General features: G+C 38.4%; 1 protein-coding gene and 1 long non-coding RNA gene across 2 annotated transcripts; both read right to left on the bottom strand.

Moving 5' to 3' along the window:
• Positions 1 to 236: 236 nt before the first annotated feature.
• Positions 237 to 12,721, bottom strand: spmip7 (sperm microtubule inner protein 7). Its single transcript, XM_028006140.1, has 8 exons — positions 12,312 to 12,721; positions 10,749 to 10,831; positions 8,504 to 8,589; positions 8,033 to 8,171; positions 7,152 to 7,219; positions 5,263 to 5,370; positions 5,081 to 5,149; positions 237 to 2,018 (listed from the first exon to the last, which is right to left on the bottom strand). Exons 1-8 carry the CDS (start codon positions 12,595 to 12,597, stop codon positions 1,886 to 1,888), a joined length of 972 nt encoding a protein of 323 aa, XP_027861941.1. The 5' UTR covers positions 12,598 to 12,721; the 3' UTR covers positions 237 to 1,885.
• A 938-nt stretch (positions 12,722 to 13,659) lies between these two features.
• On the bottom strand, positions 13,660 to 20,251 carry LOC114138428 (uncharacterized). The gene is made up of 3 exons (XR_003594215.1): positions 20,242 to 20,251; positions 15,819 to 15,822; positions 13,660 to 13,923 (listed from the first exon to the last, which is right to left on the bottom strand). It is a non-coding gene; the product is annotated as an uncharacterized LOC114138428 (long non-coding RNA).
• Positions 20,252 to 20,656: the final 405 nt, after the last annotated feature.

Below are 20,656 nucleotides of genomic sequence, written 5' to 3'. Positions count from 1 at the left end.
ATATATATATCTATATCTATCTATATATATATATATATATATATATATAGATATATATATATACAGTACAGACCAAAAGATTGGACACAACTGTGTATCCAAACTTTTGGTCCTTTTGAATCTTTTGATCCAAAAGTTTGGACACACTTTCTAATTGAATTCAATGAGAAGGTGTGTCCAAACCTTTGGTCTGTACTGTATATATATATATATATACAGTATAAAGAAGCCTCTTTGTCTGTAAATATGTTTTACCCTAAATTTATCAACTGGTATATTTTTATATTTGCTCAGTTCCAATTCACTAAAAATTCTCTGTCACTGCATTTTAAGCATTAAGATGTTTATTTTTGTATTTTAAAAAAGGATTATTTGTTTATTTGCATTTTTTATGTATTTTACAGAAAATGCTTAAGTGGTTAAATAAGAAATCAGCAGAATGTCCCAATTTCTCTATCCGATTAATCATGAGAATAATCAATAGCTCAATCGATTACTATAATAACCATCAGTTGCCCTGCTCTGCTTCTGCTAAGACCGTTTCCTCTGTGCGTATTAATCCATATTAAAGTATATTTAGCGTTTGAACTGTTAAAATAGCTATGAGTCTGAAGTATTTATGAATTTTAGATATTCGTGGATGATGGTGGTCCCACATCACCTGCAGAGATTCTTAAAATGGATGCCATGTCGGAGTGGCAGGAATCCATATGGAAAACATTGTTTATGAAACAAGGTGGAGGCAGCATCATGCTGTGTGGATGCTTTTCTTCAGCAGATGGGAATTCAGATAGATTTATTCACAAGACTGTCCTGGAAGACTATCTCCTGGAAGCAGGTTCATTCATTAGAAGGGCCTAGTCAAAGTCCGAACCTCTTTCTCAGATGCTCTCCATCCAATCTGTAGCTTCACTGAATACAAATACTTTCATTATGTTGTAGTTTTCTTCCACCTTGTCCTGGTTTGTGGCATAAAATCCCATTGTGGTTGTAAAAGTGACAGAAAGTGGAAACATTTCCTGGGAATGAAAGTGAATGGCTGAATGTTGGCGGAGCGCTGCAGTTCCACGTGCGGCCAGCGCAGCCTGTCAGATCAGGCTCAGCTGCAGCTTGGTGACACTAGTGAGGTTTAATGAACAATGCCAGCAGGTTGTATTGTGGCTAAAGTGTGAACCGCTCCGAACTCTCAACCATAATTGAGAATCAAGGACAAGAAGCTTAAAGTTATAAACCCCTCAGTATGAAACTGCCCGGTTTTGTTCCCATTCCCCCAAAACAAATAGTGTGGTAAATGTGAGCTGAGTCTCCCAGCCGTCACCAAATCAGCAACATGTTGGTGTAGAAATCCCTCCAAGTACAAATCTAAACAAACTATAGATGAAGAGAAACAGGAAAACCAGCTCATTCCTATTTCCTGTGTAAGCGCGGAGCTGCTCAAACCACAGACATAAAGATATAGCTGGCAGGAACTTCATAATAATCTCTACACAATATGTTTGCCTCAGAATGATGTGACTGCTGGCGGCTGCAGCAGCAGCAGCAGCAGAAGAAGAAGAAGATCGCACCACAAACTGCAGCAGCAGCACCAAACCTGCTGCTGCTGCTTCAAACGCAAAGATGGTGGATTGAAAACAATTTACTGCCATCCATTTACCCCCCCCCCTCCTGAACCACACACACACTTAACGACTGAGTGCGTCTGTAAGAGAGCAAATGTATACGAGGACAATGCAAACGCTCGGCACCCAGAGTTAGAAAACCACTCATCTAAATCAGGGAAATTATGATAATGGAGAAACTTATTATTCTCCCACCGACTCCGGATCAGTTTCTGACGTTCTATTCACACAAACTGATTGGACGACATAAAGAGGAAGATGATGCTTCAGAACTTTCTCATCTTCACGGGGTTGAGGCCTCTCCAGGCAGGAAGCCGGGCGCTCAGGTAGGGGTTACAGGGGGTCACAGAGGTCACCATCCTGGACAGCGGCGCCGCACGCTCATGTCCTCGGGTCCCTCTGTGGAAACATAGGAAGCATGTAGTGTCCAAAGTGTGGCTCAGGGGCCATTTATGGCCCTTGAAATGATTTTGTTCGGCTCTTGACCACAAATCAGAACTAGTAAAAATTCAACCTGTAAAATTTTTTACCTAAAAATCTATTTTTCTTTTAATAAGGCAACAATCCAAAGTCCACTTTATGTTCTGGCTCTGTAAAGACGAACAGATTTTATAAAAATGTTTTTTATTGTTTAGCAGGAAATAATAAAAGATCACAATAAACACATTATTTCATTTTTAATTTAATACTTTTGTGGCCCGCCATGAGTTAAAACTTTTTAACATCACTGATGTAGCGCATATGTGTCAAACTGAGGGTCCGTGGGCCAAATCCGGCCTCCAGAAGTTTTTATGTGGTCCTCTGAACTCAAGATTACAGTAATTTTTAAATATTGTATTTTATCAATCAAATCAACAGTTTATCTATATAACACGAGATTACACAAAGGTGAAAATATATTTAACTTTATTTATGTTTAATAGGAGCTCATCGAATGGAGGAATAGCTATTTATTTACATTTTAGCCATTAGTTAATAGGTGTAGATCTTGATTCGGCTCAGAATGAAAATGAGTTTGAGACGGATGTAGGAAATTCAGACAAAAGTAAAACCTACTGCACAGTGGCAGCATTATGCTGTGAATTTCCCCCAAATTCAAAATAAAGGAATACTGTCAATTTGTCAAAACAGGAAATGATTAAAAAAAAAGTAGAAATGCAACAAAAATAGAGTTCATGATCATATTTAAAAAACAAATTATTTTGGTCTCAATCGAACTAGAGACAGAAATCCCAGGGAGCGTCCGACCGTTGCTGCAGACCGTTAATCAATCCAAGAGCCTGTGTTTCTCTCTGCTGGGGAAAACGCTGGGAGGCCAGCCTAATCAGCAGAGGAAACAGATCTGAGAGGGTGTCAGGCACCAGGAAAATGGATCTGGGTTGTGAAAAACCACCGTTACCACGAGCTGCTCTGGATTCAGCCATCTGGAGATGCCTGCTCCAAAAGCCAGTAAAGTTTGTTAAACTGGGGCCCAGCTAGGAAACAGGTTTCCACCTCCTCAACAGACAGCCAGCTCTCCCAGAGGGGAACGACACTTTTCTTTCTTTTTTTTTCGCTCTGCAGATGTTTGATGTCTGTCGTCATGTAAAAAAGGTTTTCCTGATATAAAACACCTTATTTTAATTGTATATGAATTTTTTTTACTGATTTTTTGAGAAGTTTTAATTTTTTTTAACTCTGAGTATCCAACCTGTTTATCTTCTTCCTTTGTTTTTTAAGCCTCATTCTTCTTAGCATTTTTAAATAATGTTGATGTAAATAAGAATTTCTTCTCAATAACTCAGCTGGTTTGATAAAAGTCAAATTAATGAATAAAATACAGACAGATTCAGATGCAGATTCTTATATAGCTGTAAATAAAGTCACTTTATTAAACAGGCACCAAAAAAGAAAGATAGAAATACTAAATAATATGGCAATAATGCAAAATAAGACTAATATTTTATGGTTCTTAAGTCATGAAGCTATACTAAAAACAGGAATAATTGACAAAAGCTAATGTCTTTTTTAGTGTTTTTTGTCTTGTTGATTTGACCAAATGTCTTTTACTTTCTGATCTATTTTTGACTGACTTTCTTCTTATTATTATTTTGTTTTTTTACTTTATTTTGCTATCTATTAATACAGTGATTGTGAAGCACATGCATCCAGAATATTGTTTTTCCTTCCTGTTTCTCTCAAAATATAAATACTACTACTAATAATAATAATAATAATAATAATAATAATTGTAGGAGATATTTTTCAGTAAAATCTTAGAATTTAGATTATTTAGTTTATTTTTATTTGCTTATATTCTAGTTGATTTATAATTAGAATTTTTGTGTAATTTGTTATTTAAAATAAGTTCTTTGGTTAGTAATTCACATAATTAGTTAATTAATTTCAGTTTGGGACAGTATCAATATTTAGGTTTTAGGCATTATGCACCTGGATGGTCATAAGGTTTTTTTCTAGTCTATCCAATCAGTCATCAGCTTATAACTTGTTTTGCCTGAACTGTGGAATAAAGCAACAAAGAACTTTTTTGACTGTTTTGATCGTTTTGGACAGCATAAGCCAGAATCCACGGTGCATCAGGTGACTATTTGAGTTTGGACAAATAGTCACGACAATAATAATAATAATAATAATAATAATAATAATAATAATAATAATAATAATAATAATAATACATTCATAATTATTATTTTGTTAATTCTAGTGAAAATGTTAGCGGTGAGTTAAGTTTTCTTAATGTCATTAAAATGAGAGCAGGTCCGTTGAGCCAGCTGTGTGACCTCATGTCGCCCTCTAGTGGAGGTTTGTGATCGTCCAATGTTGAATTTTTGTTGGTTTTCCAGCTCAGGCGGTTGAAGCAGGCACACATCAAATATGTTAGGGAGTTTTATTTTTTTAATTAATTTTTTTAAACTGAGGTTTTACAAAAGATACTAACAAAATGGAGTATTTTTAAAATGGAAACTCTAAGGTGTAACATAAAAGTATTTATCATTAATCGTCTTTAGTATTAGATGGGACTAGAAACATCCAGGGATTTTTTTTACTGAAGAGCAGATGTTTGTTTTAACTTTGTGGAATAAAACGTGTGGTCTATATCCACATGTAAATAAATATGGATTTATTTACAATCTTAAATTTTTTTTAAATAAATCCAAAAAAATTATACTGTTTGCTCTTTCTTCATTGTTGTTTTTTTAATCAGCCAAGCCTGCTGGTGAAGCACAAAACATCAAATAGTTTTTGCAATGTTAATAAAAGAAAAACATACATTTTGTTGCTATTGAGAAGTTTCAACAGGACAGTTTTGACCTTCAGTGGTGAAAGATTTGACACCACTGAATTCAGTTAACCTTCATGTTTTTGGACTGTGGGAGGAAACCGGAGTACCAGGTCAGGATTTGAATCCAGGATCTTTTTGCTGCCACTGATTTGTAATAATAATAAAGAGTGCTGCTCACCCAGAGATGGAGGCCTCCTCAGCAGCAGGGGGAGCATGGACACCTGTGAAGCCTGGCATTGTGGTCCGACTGGCACAGAAACAGAAATGAACTCTTACAGGTTTGTGGGTATTTCTGTACGACCAACAAGCTAAATAAATAATAGCACAAGAACAGGTTTTTGGATGCAGCTTGTGTCTCACTGCGCTGTCAGTGTGTACAATGGTGTGATGCTCCTCTTCACAGTTAGAGGCTGGAAATCTGCCTCCATGTTGTCAATGTGGTCCATGTTCTCTGAGCCAATCGTTCCGCTGTAAAGACAAGAGACATGACTTACATTCATTCACTCATTACCCTCATTTTCAGGTGGATTTTTAGTCTCTAAGGTTGGTGTTGTAGTGTCTGACCTCACAGGGGAGTTTTTGTTTACTTGCCAAACATTTTAAGCAAAAGTGGAAAACGTTGAGTCTGAACAAACAAGGGAGTGTATGGACAACAGGAGATAGTCAGAACTGGAAGCTGAAAAGGACCTAAAGTGGAAAGTATGCATGTGATAATAACTATGTGAGATATGTAGAGGGGTGGAAAAACAAGTTATTAGTGAATAAAAACCAAGAAGTAGAAAAATAGGCACCCCAACATTATTTTTCATTTTGTATTTTTAATTTTTGTAATAAGTTAGATAGTTTTGTTTAATTTCGTCCGTGCAATTCCGCGCGCGGCCGCTAGGGACGCTGTCGCGTTGGTGGTATAGAAAGGAGCACTGAGCACACAAGAAGAATAAATCTTTCTGTTATGCTGGCAAAAGCTTAACGTGTGTGCCTCATCTTTTCTATACCACAGCACCACACGTTGAGGGAAGACCATCACCTACATTACCCTCAGCCCTCCAAGGTTGCGGGGTAACAGATACATATGTTGGGAAATGCTATATGGTATTGAGATGTTTCCAAGAATCCTTTTAGAGACGTTGTCCAGAGATCAACAGGGAATTTTCTATGATTGGACCAATATTGTCTCAGGATTTGGTTTTCCTGACTTGAGCTGCAAATTGACATAATTTCTTCACAGTTCAGCTGAAGTTCTACTTGCAGAGTTTTTACTCCTAAAGCATCACCACACCAGCACCGCGAAGACAAACACTGGCAAATACGCCAGAAAAACTTGGTGTTATGAACAGGATTCAAACCTGCTGGATTTCAAATCCAATGGGATTACCTCCAATGGAAGTGAAGGTGGTCAGACACTATAGTACCTTCACAGCTCTCTTAAACTTTTCAGCCAGATTGAGATCTGGACTTTGACTGGTCCACAGTCACACTTGATTCTTCTCGTGTTCAGATCTTATAGATCTGCTGCTTTATTTGGAGTCAATGTTCTATGTATAACACATTTTAGACCAGATTTGACTCTACAATACTTTGGTGTAAAGAGGAATTCATTCTTGACTTAAGCTAAGCACGTTCAGTAACAGCAAAACAAGCCCATAGCATCTCCACCACCATGTTGGATTTAGTTTTTTGAACAAAACCGTATTTGGTTTTCTCCAAATATACTCTGTGCATTATAATCAAACATCTCTTCTGTTATTTAAAATATGTTTGCAGAAATCGTTTTGTTCATCAAGATGTAACTTTGCAATCGTAAGTCCATTGTTATTTTCTTCTAAAGATTCATTACAGAAATTTTCCCTTCAATTGTTCCAAACAAATCTTACTTATTCAGACTTTTTCTAATTTTCCTGCCATTAACTGAAGCACAAAGAATCCAACATGGACTTTTGGAAAGAACAGCATCTTGTAAATATTCTGTGAAAAGATGGATTTCAAACCGTCTGGAAGTGGGTAGTAACAGATCTTTGCTTCACTAAGATCTTGGGCATTGATTAGCAGCACCTGGCTGCTCCTTTTCCTCTTAAAGTCAGTGAAAGCAGCAGAAATTTACCTGGTTCTCCCCGTTTTCAGCCCTAATAGTAATCCCCAAAACTCACATAAATGAAGGGATTTGACCTGATCTTGCATATCTGTAAACAAAAACACTTCTGTTGGATTTCTGATTGAAATGAAGACTCCACCAAGATCTGAGAGCGTACAATGAAATGGGTTTCCTGGGGTCGTTCCTGCGTCGAAGCTGTCGCCTGTTCCACTCAGCGCCTGCAGACTGGAACCGCACAGCAACAATCAATCTGAAAGCAGCATCTGACTGCAGAAACATCTTACTTTGACATATAAACCACTGATTTAGAAGAATGAAAATAAACACAGGTGCTGATTTGCTTAAAATGTTTTTAAAGTGCTGTTTTGAAAAATTGGGGCCGGATTAGGTCAACTTTTATTTTCTACATCAATATTTTGTAGTTTTGAACAGTTTAGAAAAATTATTTTTGTCTTTTTTTATATACAAAATAACAACAAATATATATTCTCCCTCACTGTAATTATACTGCAAATTCACCAAATATGAGTATTTTTGGTCTAGTTTCTTGTGTGTCTTAGTACACTTGAAAAAATATAAAACTGACTTAGAAAACGTTTTAGGAAAATAGGATGTAGTTTTAAGTAAACAATTCCTTTAATATTGATTGAAAAAAGTAATAGTTTCACTAACAAACTCAAAAGAAGACTTCTTTTAAAAGACAAGTAAAATAATCTGCCAGTGGAATTACTACTTTTTAAATCAATATTAAAGGAATTATTTACTTTAAAAGAACTCCCATATCTTGCTAAAAATATTTGTAAGTTTGTTTTGTTTTAATTCAAGTGTACAAAGACATTTGCACTTGAAACTTGACCAAAGACATTTGGTAGATTGTGTGTTTTGCAGTGTAAACTAGATTATTTCCATTAAATAGCCTCAGGCTAATTACAGAGCACCAGATATTTAGTTTTTCGGTGTTCTGGCCCTTTAAGAGAAAGGAGTGAAGTAAAAATGGAGAAATGGTTTAGATGTGATATCAGTCAGGACAGAGCTCACCTGCCACAGCTGAGGCCTGCTGCTGTAGCGCCGTGATGAGGTCTGCTCGCTCACAGGGTCGGCCCGGCGCTCCAGGGTCGCTCCAGCTGCATTTAGGGATCTGGGGAACTTCATACCCCAGTTCACCTCCTCATAGCTCCTGTAAGGACAGTTCTGGGTAACGGTTTGGGTTTATTTCCCCTCCATTGGTCCTCTTGCATTGCATAATCTCAGTAAGGCAGCCTGGGTGATGATCTGATTCTGCTCCAGGCGTGGAGAAAGGGAACATTTCATCTGCATGGTTTCTCTGCACAGCTCTTAACGTGAACAGAGGCCACAAGGTTTGCTGATGACATCACCAGAGCGCAGGATTTAACCTATTCACTCTGGATTACTCCAAAGGCAGAATGACACTCTGCAGGCTTTACATAAGGGCGCGTGTGGGAGGGGAGCTTTGTTTGGTTTTATTATTAGATGTCGCTGTTTCCTGACCTCTGAGTGGAAGAAGTGTAAATGTAGCGTCGGAGCGCCGCTGAGTCATCGCTCCACGAGCTGCGGGCCGACGAAGAGGAGGAGGTCTGATGGAGAAGAAAGTTTAGTGGAGGAAGATCACCAGAGGTTCAGAGAGACAGGTTCAGTCTGTTCACAAAACAGTAGAGAGGAACGACGAGGATGATGGTCATTCATTCATTCATCCATCCATCCATCCATCCATCCATCCATCCATCCATCCATCCATCCATCCATCCATCCATCCATCCATCCAACAGGTCATTCATCCATCCGTCCATCCGTCCATCCATCCATCCATCCATCCATCCATCCAACAGGTCATTCATCCATCCGTCCATCCATCCGTCCATCCATTCATCCAACAGGTCATTCATCCATCCGTCCATCCATCCATCCATCCATCCATCCATCCATCCATCCATCCATCCATCCATCCAACAGGTCATCCATCCATCCATCCATTGTTAAGGAAATATGGCTATTTTTGATTGTTTAATATAGTTAAGCTAATGCCATGTGCGTTTAAGTAGATCAACATTCCTATTTGGACAAGCTGATGCAAGGTAAACGATCAGAGATAAACATTCTCCTGGCAAGGCTGTAACTTAGAGCAGCCATAAAACACTATGCTCTTGAAAGGCTTTAAATTAGTAGGCCATAAAGAATATCTTCCCCGGCTCACAGGTCAGAGGTCGGGGGTTTCCCAGGGGCTCAGAGTTGCATCTGGAGTTGATCACAACTTAGGAATCTTGGAAACACTTAGGTTTAATTTCTGATATACCTTTTTAATATTGGTAGCAATAGTGTGTTAGATTAAAGTATATTACCCAAGCTACAAGTACTAATCTAGTAAATCGAATGTATTTGAAAATGTACTAACTATGACAATATCGGAATCAAAAGAGAATGATTTGAATGTTATGTTTTACAGGTTGAAAAAGACTTCTATCTCATTATTGTTTGTGATAAAGCAAAGGGTCAAATCTTTGGAGAAGCTGACTGCAGAGGAGCAAGATAGGTTTTGTGAAAATAACTTATAACTTTAATAACTAAAATGACTCTTGATATTTGTCATTAAAACTCAGGGGAAGGTCTAAGTTTTTTTTCCAAGGTAGCTCTTGGTTGGTCAAAATAGAGGTACGCCCTATTTGCATATATTAACAAAGAGAAACGCCTTCACTAGAAAAAGGGAATGCGCAACAATAAGAATTCAGATAGCTGCCCTGTTATGCTTTTAAGCAACAGCTGTCTCCAAAGGATCCTTTGTTCTTTTAATTCTTTTGTCTCAGGTAAAGAATGTACTTCTTTGTACTCTGAAGTTTTCTTGTTAAATTCATACGGTGTTTTCTATTGAATTAAACTCTGCATCTCTGTGACGTCATTGAGCCTCGCCGTCTGTTTTTCCAGCCGTGACGGCATCCGCTCGGGACCCGGCTAACAGGAGGAAAAGAGAGCCATGCTGTTTCCAAAATTTAAGCTAACCTAATAAATTTCCTTCTTTAATACCATCCATCCAACAGGTCATCCATCCATCCATCCATTCATCCAACAGGTCATTCATCCATCCATCCATCCATCCATCCATCCATCCATCCATCCATCCATCCATCCATCCGTCCGTCTGTCCATCCATCCATCCATCCAACAGGTCATACATCCATCCATCCGTCCATCCATCCATCCGTCCGTCCGTCCATCCATCCATCCATCCAACAGGTCATCCATCCATCCATCCGTCCGTCCATCCATCCATCCATCCATCCATCCATCCATCCATCCGACAGGTCATCCATCCATCTGTCCACCGTCCGTCCATCCATCCATCCATCCATCCATCTATCCATCCATCCATCCATCCGACAGGTCATCCATCCATCCATCCATCCATCCAACAGGTCATCCATCCATCCATCCGTTACTTTTCTAGTCAGTGATCTACAGATTTTTCTCCTGGTAACTTCAGTTATAATATTCAACAGAATCATAAAACAGGATAATGTTATCAAAGTCAACACCTGGCTGACGATGTTTAATGGAAAATACTTCACTCCTGCTATAAAACACAAGTGATTACTTCAATATTGCAGTAAATAAATAAATAAATAAATTGTAAGGTGTGAACAAGAGGATGAATGTCAGGAGTTAATGAACATTTTTAACTGTGGATTATTCAGTTTCTCCATCTGACAACAAAAACACATTTCAGAGTTTGGTCGTTCCTCACCAGATGCCCAGCGTGTTTTCCAGGGAGGCTGCTGAGCGTTGCTGCTGTCCTCTGTGACTGAGTGGGAACGGCTGAACCTTGGACTGACAACAGCGTTCAAGTTTCAGCAACAAAACGTGAATTATGATCATAGACTGAGCTCAGATTACCTATGAAAGAGATGCTTAAAATCAGGGACCACGTCTCACCAAATTATACAAGATTTTAAAATGTAACCTATAGTTGTGTTTTTATTCTAAGATTTAATAAATAAAAACTAAAATCACCCTGAAGTCTTGTTTTTGCTGTTTGCTGCTGTTTTAAATTCTGACAGTGAAGCAGCCATTAGCTCTAATGGCTGTGATTACAGGTGAACGCTAACGGAGTCAGTGGATTGTTGCTTTTTCAGCCCAATTATGCGTCTCTATACCATTTCATTTGCATTCCCACTCTGTAGTTCTACTTTGCATTAATAATCTCTTGTTAGTGTGGATTTTAGATTTTAAAAAGTTCTTACAAAAGAAAGAAAATTTGTATTTCTTATTTTCTACAACTTTTAGAAGGCTTGAAGCAACGGTGAATCACTTCACTAAAATACTAACTACGGATAATAAATCCTTCATTACTTTACAGCAGATATCTAAAACCTTTGCTCCTTCATTTAAATTATTTCACCACCCAGTCTTCCTTTAGTTGCTGCATCAGTGATCCTCCTGGAGTTGGAGAAAATACTCAAACTCTGTACTTAAGCAAAAGTTCAAATAAATAAAAAGTACAACTCTAATATTTTTACTTGAATATAACTACATGCTTTTAAAAAATACTTAAAGCATCGAAAGTAAATGTATTTCTTGAATATATTCCCTACTTAAATTATTTAGAATATCATTAACTGTTTGTATATTTTCTTTAATATATCAGTAGTCTTGTGCCATTTTAACGATCAATGCTGCAGATAATCCATCTTTTTACACATGGATTTCAGGGATTACCTGCAAAGTTAAATCCCATTAACTCAAATAAAAAAGATGGATGATTATACCTTTAAAGTTTTTATTCAAAGCAAATCAAAATGTGTTATTTTAACTGCAGAAGGCACATTCCAGTGAAAGTTATGTGCAGAGAAATGAACATTAGACACACCTAACACAGGATCATTTCCACTGACGTTTCAACTCCAGTTTGTCAAATACAATACATTCAGCTTTTTAATGGATCATTACTGAATAATATTTCAATTTCCTGACACCTTTTTCAAAACTTGAACCCAAAAGTTATTTTTGATGTTGCAATATTTTCTGTGCGAAAAGCTGAAAATGTCTGAGCGTCTGCACCAAGTGTGTAATCTGTCAAAATGACAGATGGCCGTTAGATATTTCTATCACCTTTTAAAAAAACGCATTAAAGATGAAAAATATTCAATTAACGAGACCTGGGATATTATGTGAATGTGCATGTAACGCAACTTTATAGAAATGCAGTGGAGTAGAAAGTACCCACAATTAAATCTACTTTAGTAAAGCAGAGATGTACCTAAGTAAAGTAACAAAGTGCTTGTACTCCACTGGTTAGGTCAGCACTAACCTGAAAGGTTGGGAGTTGTTTGAGGCCTTTTTCTGAACGGATCTATGAATTCTGTCCGGCTTTGGATCCCAAGCTGCACTCTGGCTCCTGCGCTCAGATGGCCGCTGCAGGGGTCCAGCAGGGGGACATCGTCTCTAAACGGAGCCAGAGCAACGGGCTTCTGAGAGGTCACACGTCCAGTTCCCGGCTCATCTCTCCTTCCTGCTCTGCACAGACCAGAGCTCAGCCTGTTGATCACTTTTATTTCTGTGGGAAGAGACGTGAAGGGGTCCGAAGCTGCAGCCATGCTACAGGATGTTTTGTTTCAGTCGTTGCCTGGAAACCGTTGTTGTTTTCTGCTCTGATCAAATGACATGCGGAGAGGCCGTGAAGATGCTGCTGCACATGCGACGCATACAAACACCTCAGATCGAGTCTTTCTTCTGTTACCTAGAAAATACTTTAAATGGACTCACATTTAGTCAAACCAACACTAAACCCTTCTTCCATACTAAATACCATCTTTTCTCTGCAATATGCAGGACATTCAGTATATCTATATGATCTTTATATGCTCTGATGATCAAAATGTTATTATTTTATCTTGCTAATCAAGAAACTTGCTGAGCTTTCACAATAACTCTGAAATAGAAATGTCATTTTTCGGCAGAAAGATAACATGGAAAACTTTGAAGAAGTAACCACTTCTAGATAGTTTTATCTGCAACTGCAATATCTCTGATGATTAAAAGAAGATGCAGTAAAAATAATCTATTTCATTTCTCTAAAGTAACAGAAAAATGTGTGACGTCTGACCTGGAAGAACGAAACAAAAAAGACACAATAAATGTTTTGCTGATCAATCTGGTCCGATTTGGTCGAGTAATAATCTTCACTTGCATGGCACACTTTGTTATTCTCGTTTTGATAGATTTTATAATCAATACGTTTCTCACCATACTGACAATTTCATGTACTGTATGTCAGAAAAGGCGTCTTCCTGTCAGTTCCATCATACTGGTTCAGTCATGGCCAATTATATTTAATTTATTCTAATTTTATCATTTATTATCATTTGTGTTGTTTTCTGTTACTATCACCTTCAGGTTTTTCTCTTATGTTCCTTTTGCTTTCGCCTCATTCTGCCCATCTGTTTAGTTTCCTCATTTCTTTCCCAGCTGTATCAATTCACCTCTAATTAGCTCTTCTGTTCCTTTTGTGACTAGCTGCATTTCATTGAGCATATAATTGCGCAACTTGACATTTAGAAAATAAATGCGCTCAATGGAAACACGGATATTTTGACAACGGTTTTATTTCAAAGGTTTTGCCGCATCAAAATTGGTTTATTTCACAAAACTGCAAGGGAAAACCTTTTTTAACATCTCGCGAGTCACATGATCAACAACCGGATGTTGTCATTGGCGCAAACCACGAAGAAGAAGACGGCAGGAAGCGGTAGGAGGATCGTGGTGGGCCATGTGCTTTAATAAGTTATTGTGTGGAAAAAGACGAATTTTACTGATTTTATTTGTGTTTCTTACTTAATGCAAAGACCGCAATCAAAAATTGTGTTTTTTCAACGTGAATATTGACAAAGTTTTGCTCAAATTTGTAACGGAAACGCAGCTACCTCCTCCTCTCTTTCAGTATTCCTAGCTTCCCTGTTGCTTCTGCTGTTTTGTTTCTGTTTCTTTGTCTAATCAGCCATTTTGAAATGGATGTTAGTGTTATTAGAATTAATGTATTTATTGATTTTTGTGTAATTAATTAACAAAACAAAACCACAGTCTAACATGCTATGAACCATTTCCATCAGATGTATCTTTGAGTAGGTCAGACTGATAAAGTTTTGTACATTAACATAGTTTAACGTCGCCCATCAGTTCTGCTACATCTTGTGTGTTTGTTCTGCCGCAGTTGTTATGTTTTCACAACCTGCAGCGACTAATATATCATACTGAAGAAAATGTGTTGCAAGAGTGAGGAGCAATTATTATCCACAGAAAGCTGCGACACCAAAATGTGTTTTGGTGGCAAATGATAAACAGGAGGTTTGACCCTGCCTCGGGGTTGTTTTTGTTTTTTTATTGTCCGGAATTTTAAAAAGGTGTCTGCCGTTTCTCCACGTGCCCACTAGATGGCGTACTAAAGCCTGTGTGGTGAATGACGCCAGAGGTTAAATCTGTGCATGCTGCTCTGCTGTTCAGTCATTACAATGCAGTGCACAGGTATCAATTTTATTCAAGTAAAAATGATTAAGCAACTCCAGATTTCTCCCCAAACAAATAGGAAAGTGAGTTTTCAAACGAGCTGCTGTTGGCTGAAAGAACAACTTCAAATACGAGCTGTTTGTAAAAGTCCTCAATGTACTAAATGGAAAATATGTAAATTGCATGAAGGCAAAAAGAGTTTTTAAACAAAGGGAGTAATCTGGTGACGGAGCGAGCTTGAAAGAGCCGTCTTCCAGTCAACCAAGCAAGGAAACAAAAATATTATATGCCTCACTGTCCACTAATTAGTCTGCTTTTGTTGTGTGAAATTAGTAGAAACGGAGTCAATATGCAGTTTAAGCGTATAGGTGCGGACAAAGGCGTGTGGCTGATTGGTGCCGTTCTTCTCGGGAGGTGTTTGTTTTAAAGTTAATGTGTCCGAGGCGATGATGGTGATGCATGCTGATAGACGATTTTTTTTCCCTTTTTTTTAAACTCGAGCCTTCATTAGCAAATGTAAACACCCAAGAGCTGTTGAAAAGAGGGAGTAAAAATAGCCTAATTAGAGTTATTCTGATAACTGAGTTGTGAATATGCCCACAACTCCCACACAAAGCCCCCCATCACCCAAACACACACACCCACACACACACACTTCACACAAGAGAGCAGAGCAGCAGGAATCAAATGCAGCCTGTTTTAAATCATTTTTCAAATAAAAACTAAACAATTATCTGCTGCAGTGATGGAGTTTATAAGAAGTCTAAGGAAAATTCTTCTAATGAAAATGGCTCCAGAAGTCCAACGGGTTTAAAGTCCATTATTCCAAATTCTACATTCATCTTATTGTATTCCTGTTCTGCTTTAAATCTCATCTTCTGTTACATTTTGTAAAGAAGCCTAAGTCAGAGTTGACTGTTTTCTTTTCCTTTTGCAGAGGATCAGACATTCCTGGAGTCATTATGACCTTGTTACTTTCCCCTGTGTTATTAGTCAGCTTGTCTGCCTTTCTCCAGACTTCTCCACCGTCTCAGAAATTATTTAAATCTCAAATCTTGCCCACGGTGCAAAGCAGCAGCAGCAGCCACTAATTTGCACAGGCTGAATTCATCTGAGAGAAACTGTTGCTACATACTGAGAGGCGTTGTTGTTGCAGCTGCTGCTGCAGAGAACCAACAAAGCTCAGATCAAGTTGTGAATCAGATTCAGTTCTGTTAGTCTGAATCTGAGCGGTTCTGGGTTTGGTATCCATACCGCGGTCTGTTCCTCTGCTGGAAGGTGTCACAGCGCAAAGAGTTGGATCGGTTTGAAAAACTGAGCTGCAGCAAAAGTGATGTAGTGGCTATTTAAGAGACTGAAATGGAGAATTCAAAAAGCAGCACCTTCCGAATGTTTCTGGGTCTAATTTGGTAATGCAGAGATCCATAACTCAGAGGGGAGAGGTTGTTGGCTGAATCACGCACATTATGGAAGAGTGTCAAGAAGAAAGTGATTATTTAAAGAAGGCTTTTAAAGAGCAGCACTCCTGGCAGATTAGGCCAAAATTAAGCTTCAACACGGTGAAATATGGAAGTGGCTGCATCATGCTGTGGGGATTCTGTTTTTCAGCGGAGACAGGGAAGTAGATCAGAGTCAATGGGGAAATGAATGGAGCTAGATCGAGGACAATACTGAAACTCAGCTGGTGGAGTGATGAAAATAAACATCCCTGATGTAAGTATTAATTCAGGTGTGGTTGACCCCAAATGCATGCCACACTTTTAGGATTCTTACTTCCCTCTCCTTTCATACGTGTAAAACTATATAACATCGTTCTAGAAAACCAAAAACATATTGAAAATGTGTTTTTAAGTAAAAAGTTCAAGGTTTCTAACTTGATAAATACAACCTGAGGTACAAGTTTAAAAAGTTTTATTAGTGATAATAAAATACAAAACAGTTTAACTTCAGTGGCCCAAACTTCCCAAAAACTAATTATTCAACACAAGAACAAAGAAAAAAAAATCATCTTGTGACTTTTGGTCATTGTGAATCAAACCATATTCATCTACTGTAATGGCCTAGTCAAAGTCCAGACTTCAATGCAATACAGAATCTGTGGAAATGTGGCAAATTGATCACAGATGTGCTCTGTCCAATCTAACTCGGTTTTACAAAGAATAAAAACAAAACATCTGCAGTTGTAACGTTTTATGACTTGAGTGGGAATTCAAGAACATGCCACACTTTTCAGAATTTTATTTATAAAAATAAATATAAATTTCACAATGATCTACATCGTAAATCTAATTAAAACACATTGAGGTTTATGATGATAATGTGACTAAATAAACAAAAGGCCAGTAGATTTATATAAGACTCTCAGAAATAATCATACTTCATCATAACTGAAGTTTTAACAACGAGCCTCATCAGCGCTTCATTCATTACGTAAAGCGCGCGCTGCCAGCTCCCCGTCCATTTGTCTTGTCAAACGATGATAACGGAAGAGTTTATTAATAGCATAAAGGCCGCGAGGTGCGGATCAGGGGTCACGCGCATCACGCTGTAAAAGACGGACAATTGATTACTGTCCAATGAGCGCGCGTGCATAGGACTGACCGGCACGCGCTCGGTCTCCTGCCCCGCGTGGCACCTTCAACCATTTGGAAAAATCCAAGCAGAGCGTAGAAGAAGCTGGAGAGTGGCCCCGGGCCTCGGTGCAGCGCTGCCTCGCTGCCCTCGGTGGCTCCAGCTCCCCGCTTGTCACACTCACTTAGCTCAGCGGAGTAATGAATCCGCCGCTGTGCATTTTTCATGAGGGAGGCGGGGGAGAAAAATCTGCTCCTTATGATGCCTTTAATATGGAAGTCTTCACACGCCGCGCCCCGCAGCGCCCCCTGCGGGCTTCCAGGAGGCTGCGTGATGTTTAATGTTAACATTCCCCCAGGGGAGGAGTCAGCACGGCGCAATGTCACTTTCAGTGATGAATATGTTGACTGCAGCGCGCGCGCACTCAGCTGGAGATCAGGGGTGGATTTGGATTTAACACCTGCTTCAATCTGGAGGGAGATACTGGAAATAAATGGCCGAGTCAGCCAGTTAAATGCTGCGACCTTCCAGAAACGGTGAATTATTCAGGATGAAAGGGAGAGGAGAACATTTAAATTGGATTTGCGGTTTGGACTGGATTTCTAGAACCTGGAAAAGATGGCGGCTCTGCACTGGAAGCCATTACTGGGCAGCTCAGCTGGAAGAAAGGCCCACTGATGGAGGAAGGACAGAGAGAAAGAAAGAGGAAGGGAGAGGAGATTTATAAAAGAAAGAGAAACGAAGCAGAAAATCACAACAGAAAACATCAACACAATGGTTACACAACAGGAAGGAAGGAAGGAAGTATTGAGACAGAAGGAAGAACTTAAGGAAGGAAGATAGGGAAAAAGGAGTGAAGGAATGAAGTAAGAAAGAAGGGAAGGAGAAGGAAAGAAGGCAGGAAAGAATGCTGGGAAAAATTGAAGGAACTGAAGAATGAAGGAAGTATTCATTCTGGAAGGAAGGGGGTGAAAGAAGGAAGGATAGGAGGGTAATATAAATATAAAACCTCAGAACAGGAGTTAGCATTAAAACAGGAAGTAAATAAAGCATTGAGCACAAATGATCCTGTTCTGTTGGATAGAAAAAAAATCCAGAGTAAACTATAAGGAAAAGTACAAAAAACCCCACCAGGAAGTCCTGCTCACCATAAAAAAAGATCAAATATTGGGGCCATTATCAATACCTGATATAATTATTGCTGTTTTGGCCGATAACCAATATTTACCAATATTTTATATTTTTTATATATGATTTTGATGCCTTAAAATACTTCTCTGCTTCAGTTAAATTACCCACAAACCTGTGAAACAAACAGCAAAAAGATGGAAATAAATATCAGTTGTTAATACCAGTCCAGTTTTATCCATGTATTGATATGTTAAAAATACTGATGTTGAATGAAAGATTTTCTAAAGCATGCATGCAATAAAAGCAACTCCAGGTATATTTTTGATGAGGGAATAAGATTATAACATGATTGAGCTCAAAATAGTCGATTTTCCCTGTTGTTACCTCTTCAATGTTTCTGTTCCCTTTGAGAAATCACTTTTGCTATCATAAATAACTTAAATATGAAGACTTATCACCTGACGCTGCATTTAGATCCTTAGTTCTGGATACAAAGGGATGGAAACACTTTCAATCAAATGTAACAGAGCATGTTTGCTAGTGTTTTAGTCCAGGTCACCTAAACTGATTCTAAACCAAAACCAAACAACCGTTTATAAGATCATTTCTGTTAATATTTAAATAAAATCCTGCTGAGTAGTTGACCTGCAGCAGACTGACTGGTTCCGACCTCAGAAGAATCCGGTCCGATATATCTAAGAATCTGAACAGGTAAAACAGACAAACTGTGAAGAGCGCAGACATCCAGCTAATCGCTAACTCATTTAGCATGAGCTGCAGGCAGAGCGAGTGAAGCAACAGGTGGAGTTGGACTTAACTCAGTTAGCGTTATTTGATTCTGTATGTTGCACTGAGGAAAACGTCTTTTTTTCAGAGATCATTCCTCCCTCCAGTTTTCTTCTCTCTCATCTTTTCATCCTCTGTATGTTTTCACAGCAATTACATTTTTGATCGAATGCCACCAAAAGTTTTCATTTCAGCCACTCATAAACACACACATTCAGCATTGAGTAGAGAAGAAAGATGAACAGGAAGTGGTGGTTATCTGGTTATGGATGTTCTCCTGAAGCCATCATTTCGCTTGAACTCTTGACTTTTGCACTTTGGCCCTTTGATTTGATCTCATTACCACGTGAAAGCAGGAATGGAACCCTCAACTTTCTGAGTACAAGACAGCATGTTTCCCGTCTATGTTTTTAGTTTGAAGGATGGTAAAGGAGGTAGAAAAAACAATTAATGTTGGAGACCTGCAGCAAAAAGTGGCATCTTGTGGTTACCATGTCTCCATGGCAACCATTAGACGGTCTACGAGCCACAATGTTTTTCTTGTTCTATCACAAATGTAAACGTGGAGTTTGCTAATTTCTACAGGAACTAATTTAGATGTGTGCGTTTTGGTGAGAGTATGTTCATACCACTTGAATCTGGTGTGAACATGTGGAGACGCATCTCAGACTCACTGGTAAGTACGGCGGAGGATCCGTTAGCCTGGGGGTCGGTTTCTCTTCCACAAGCTTTGGGAACTTTGTTAAGAGTCCAAAACATTGTACACTTACTGAAATCCAAAATACTTCAGATAAAAACTGACATCTAGTAGTAGGAGGATGATGATAAACACAAAAATGATTCAAGTCACACCAAATTAAGCTTCATCCAAGGCCATCTTTGTCCCAGAACAGAGGAGAGAAACAGGATCTAGAAAGTTGGTGTCAGGAAGAACGGTCAAAGATCTCTCTGTTTGTGAACCGTTGCAGCAGAAGCCTAAGTGCTGTCCAGCTGGCAGGGGGATGTGTTGTACAAATTACTCACAGCAGGGATGCAAGTACAAGTGGTGCCAGTAATTTCTGAACAACAACATCTATTTCTAATAACTCATTAATGTGAGGTTGTGAGGTGAGCTGGAGGAGGAGAAGGCACACCATGTATGGAGGAATTATCTGTCCTCTCTGCAGCCATCAGGGGTTCAATTCCCAGGAATTTAAGGCAACATGTGAACAGTTGGTCCCATTCAGTCATGTGAATTAAAGGGACGTTACGCAGAATTTTAGAAACGACTAAAAGCTGAAAATTCCTGCACATGTAAAACATTTTAAACTATAAAGTGTTTGTATAATTACTCATTCAAAAATTAACAGCAATAATTTGTGTTATTCAGCCTGATATAAGAGAAAAGAACATGATGACTCATTTATTAGTTATATTTTCACATTTGTCATTCATTTATACATTTCAAGGATACAAACTAAATATTAAACTACGGAGTTAAATATTTAGTTCACTAATAAAATATTTATTTGTAAATATGAGTACAAACAAAATATTTATCTCTGAACTGAATAAATAAATAAAGATAAGTTTGAACATTTATCTAAGTTTTTAGCTTGCTAACTAAATATTTAGTGTGGAACTAAAACTTTGCTAAATATTTATTTTAGTTTCTACCTAGCTAAC

The sequence above is a fragment of the Xiphophorus couchianus genome, chromosome 22 (genome assembly GCF_001444195.1).
Source record: "Xiphophorus couchianus chromosome 22, X_couchianus-1.0, whole genome shotgun sequence".
Taxonomy (NCBI): domain Eukaryota; kingdom Metazoa; phylum Chordata; class Actinopteri; order Cyprinodontiformes; family Poeciliidae; genus Xiphophorus; species Xiphophorus couchianus.
This window is presented reverse-complemented; position numbering and strand designations above follow the sequence as displayed.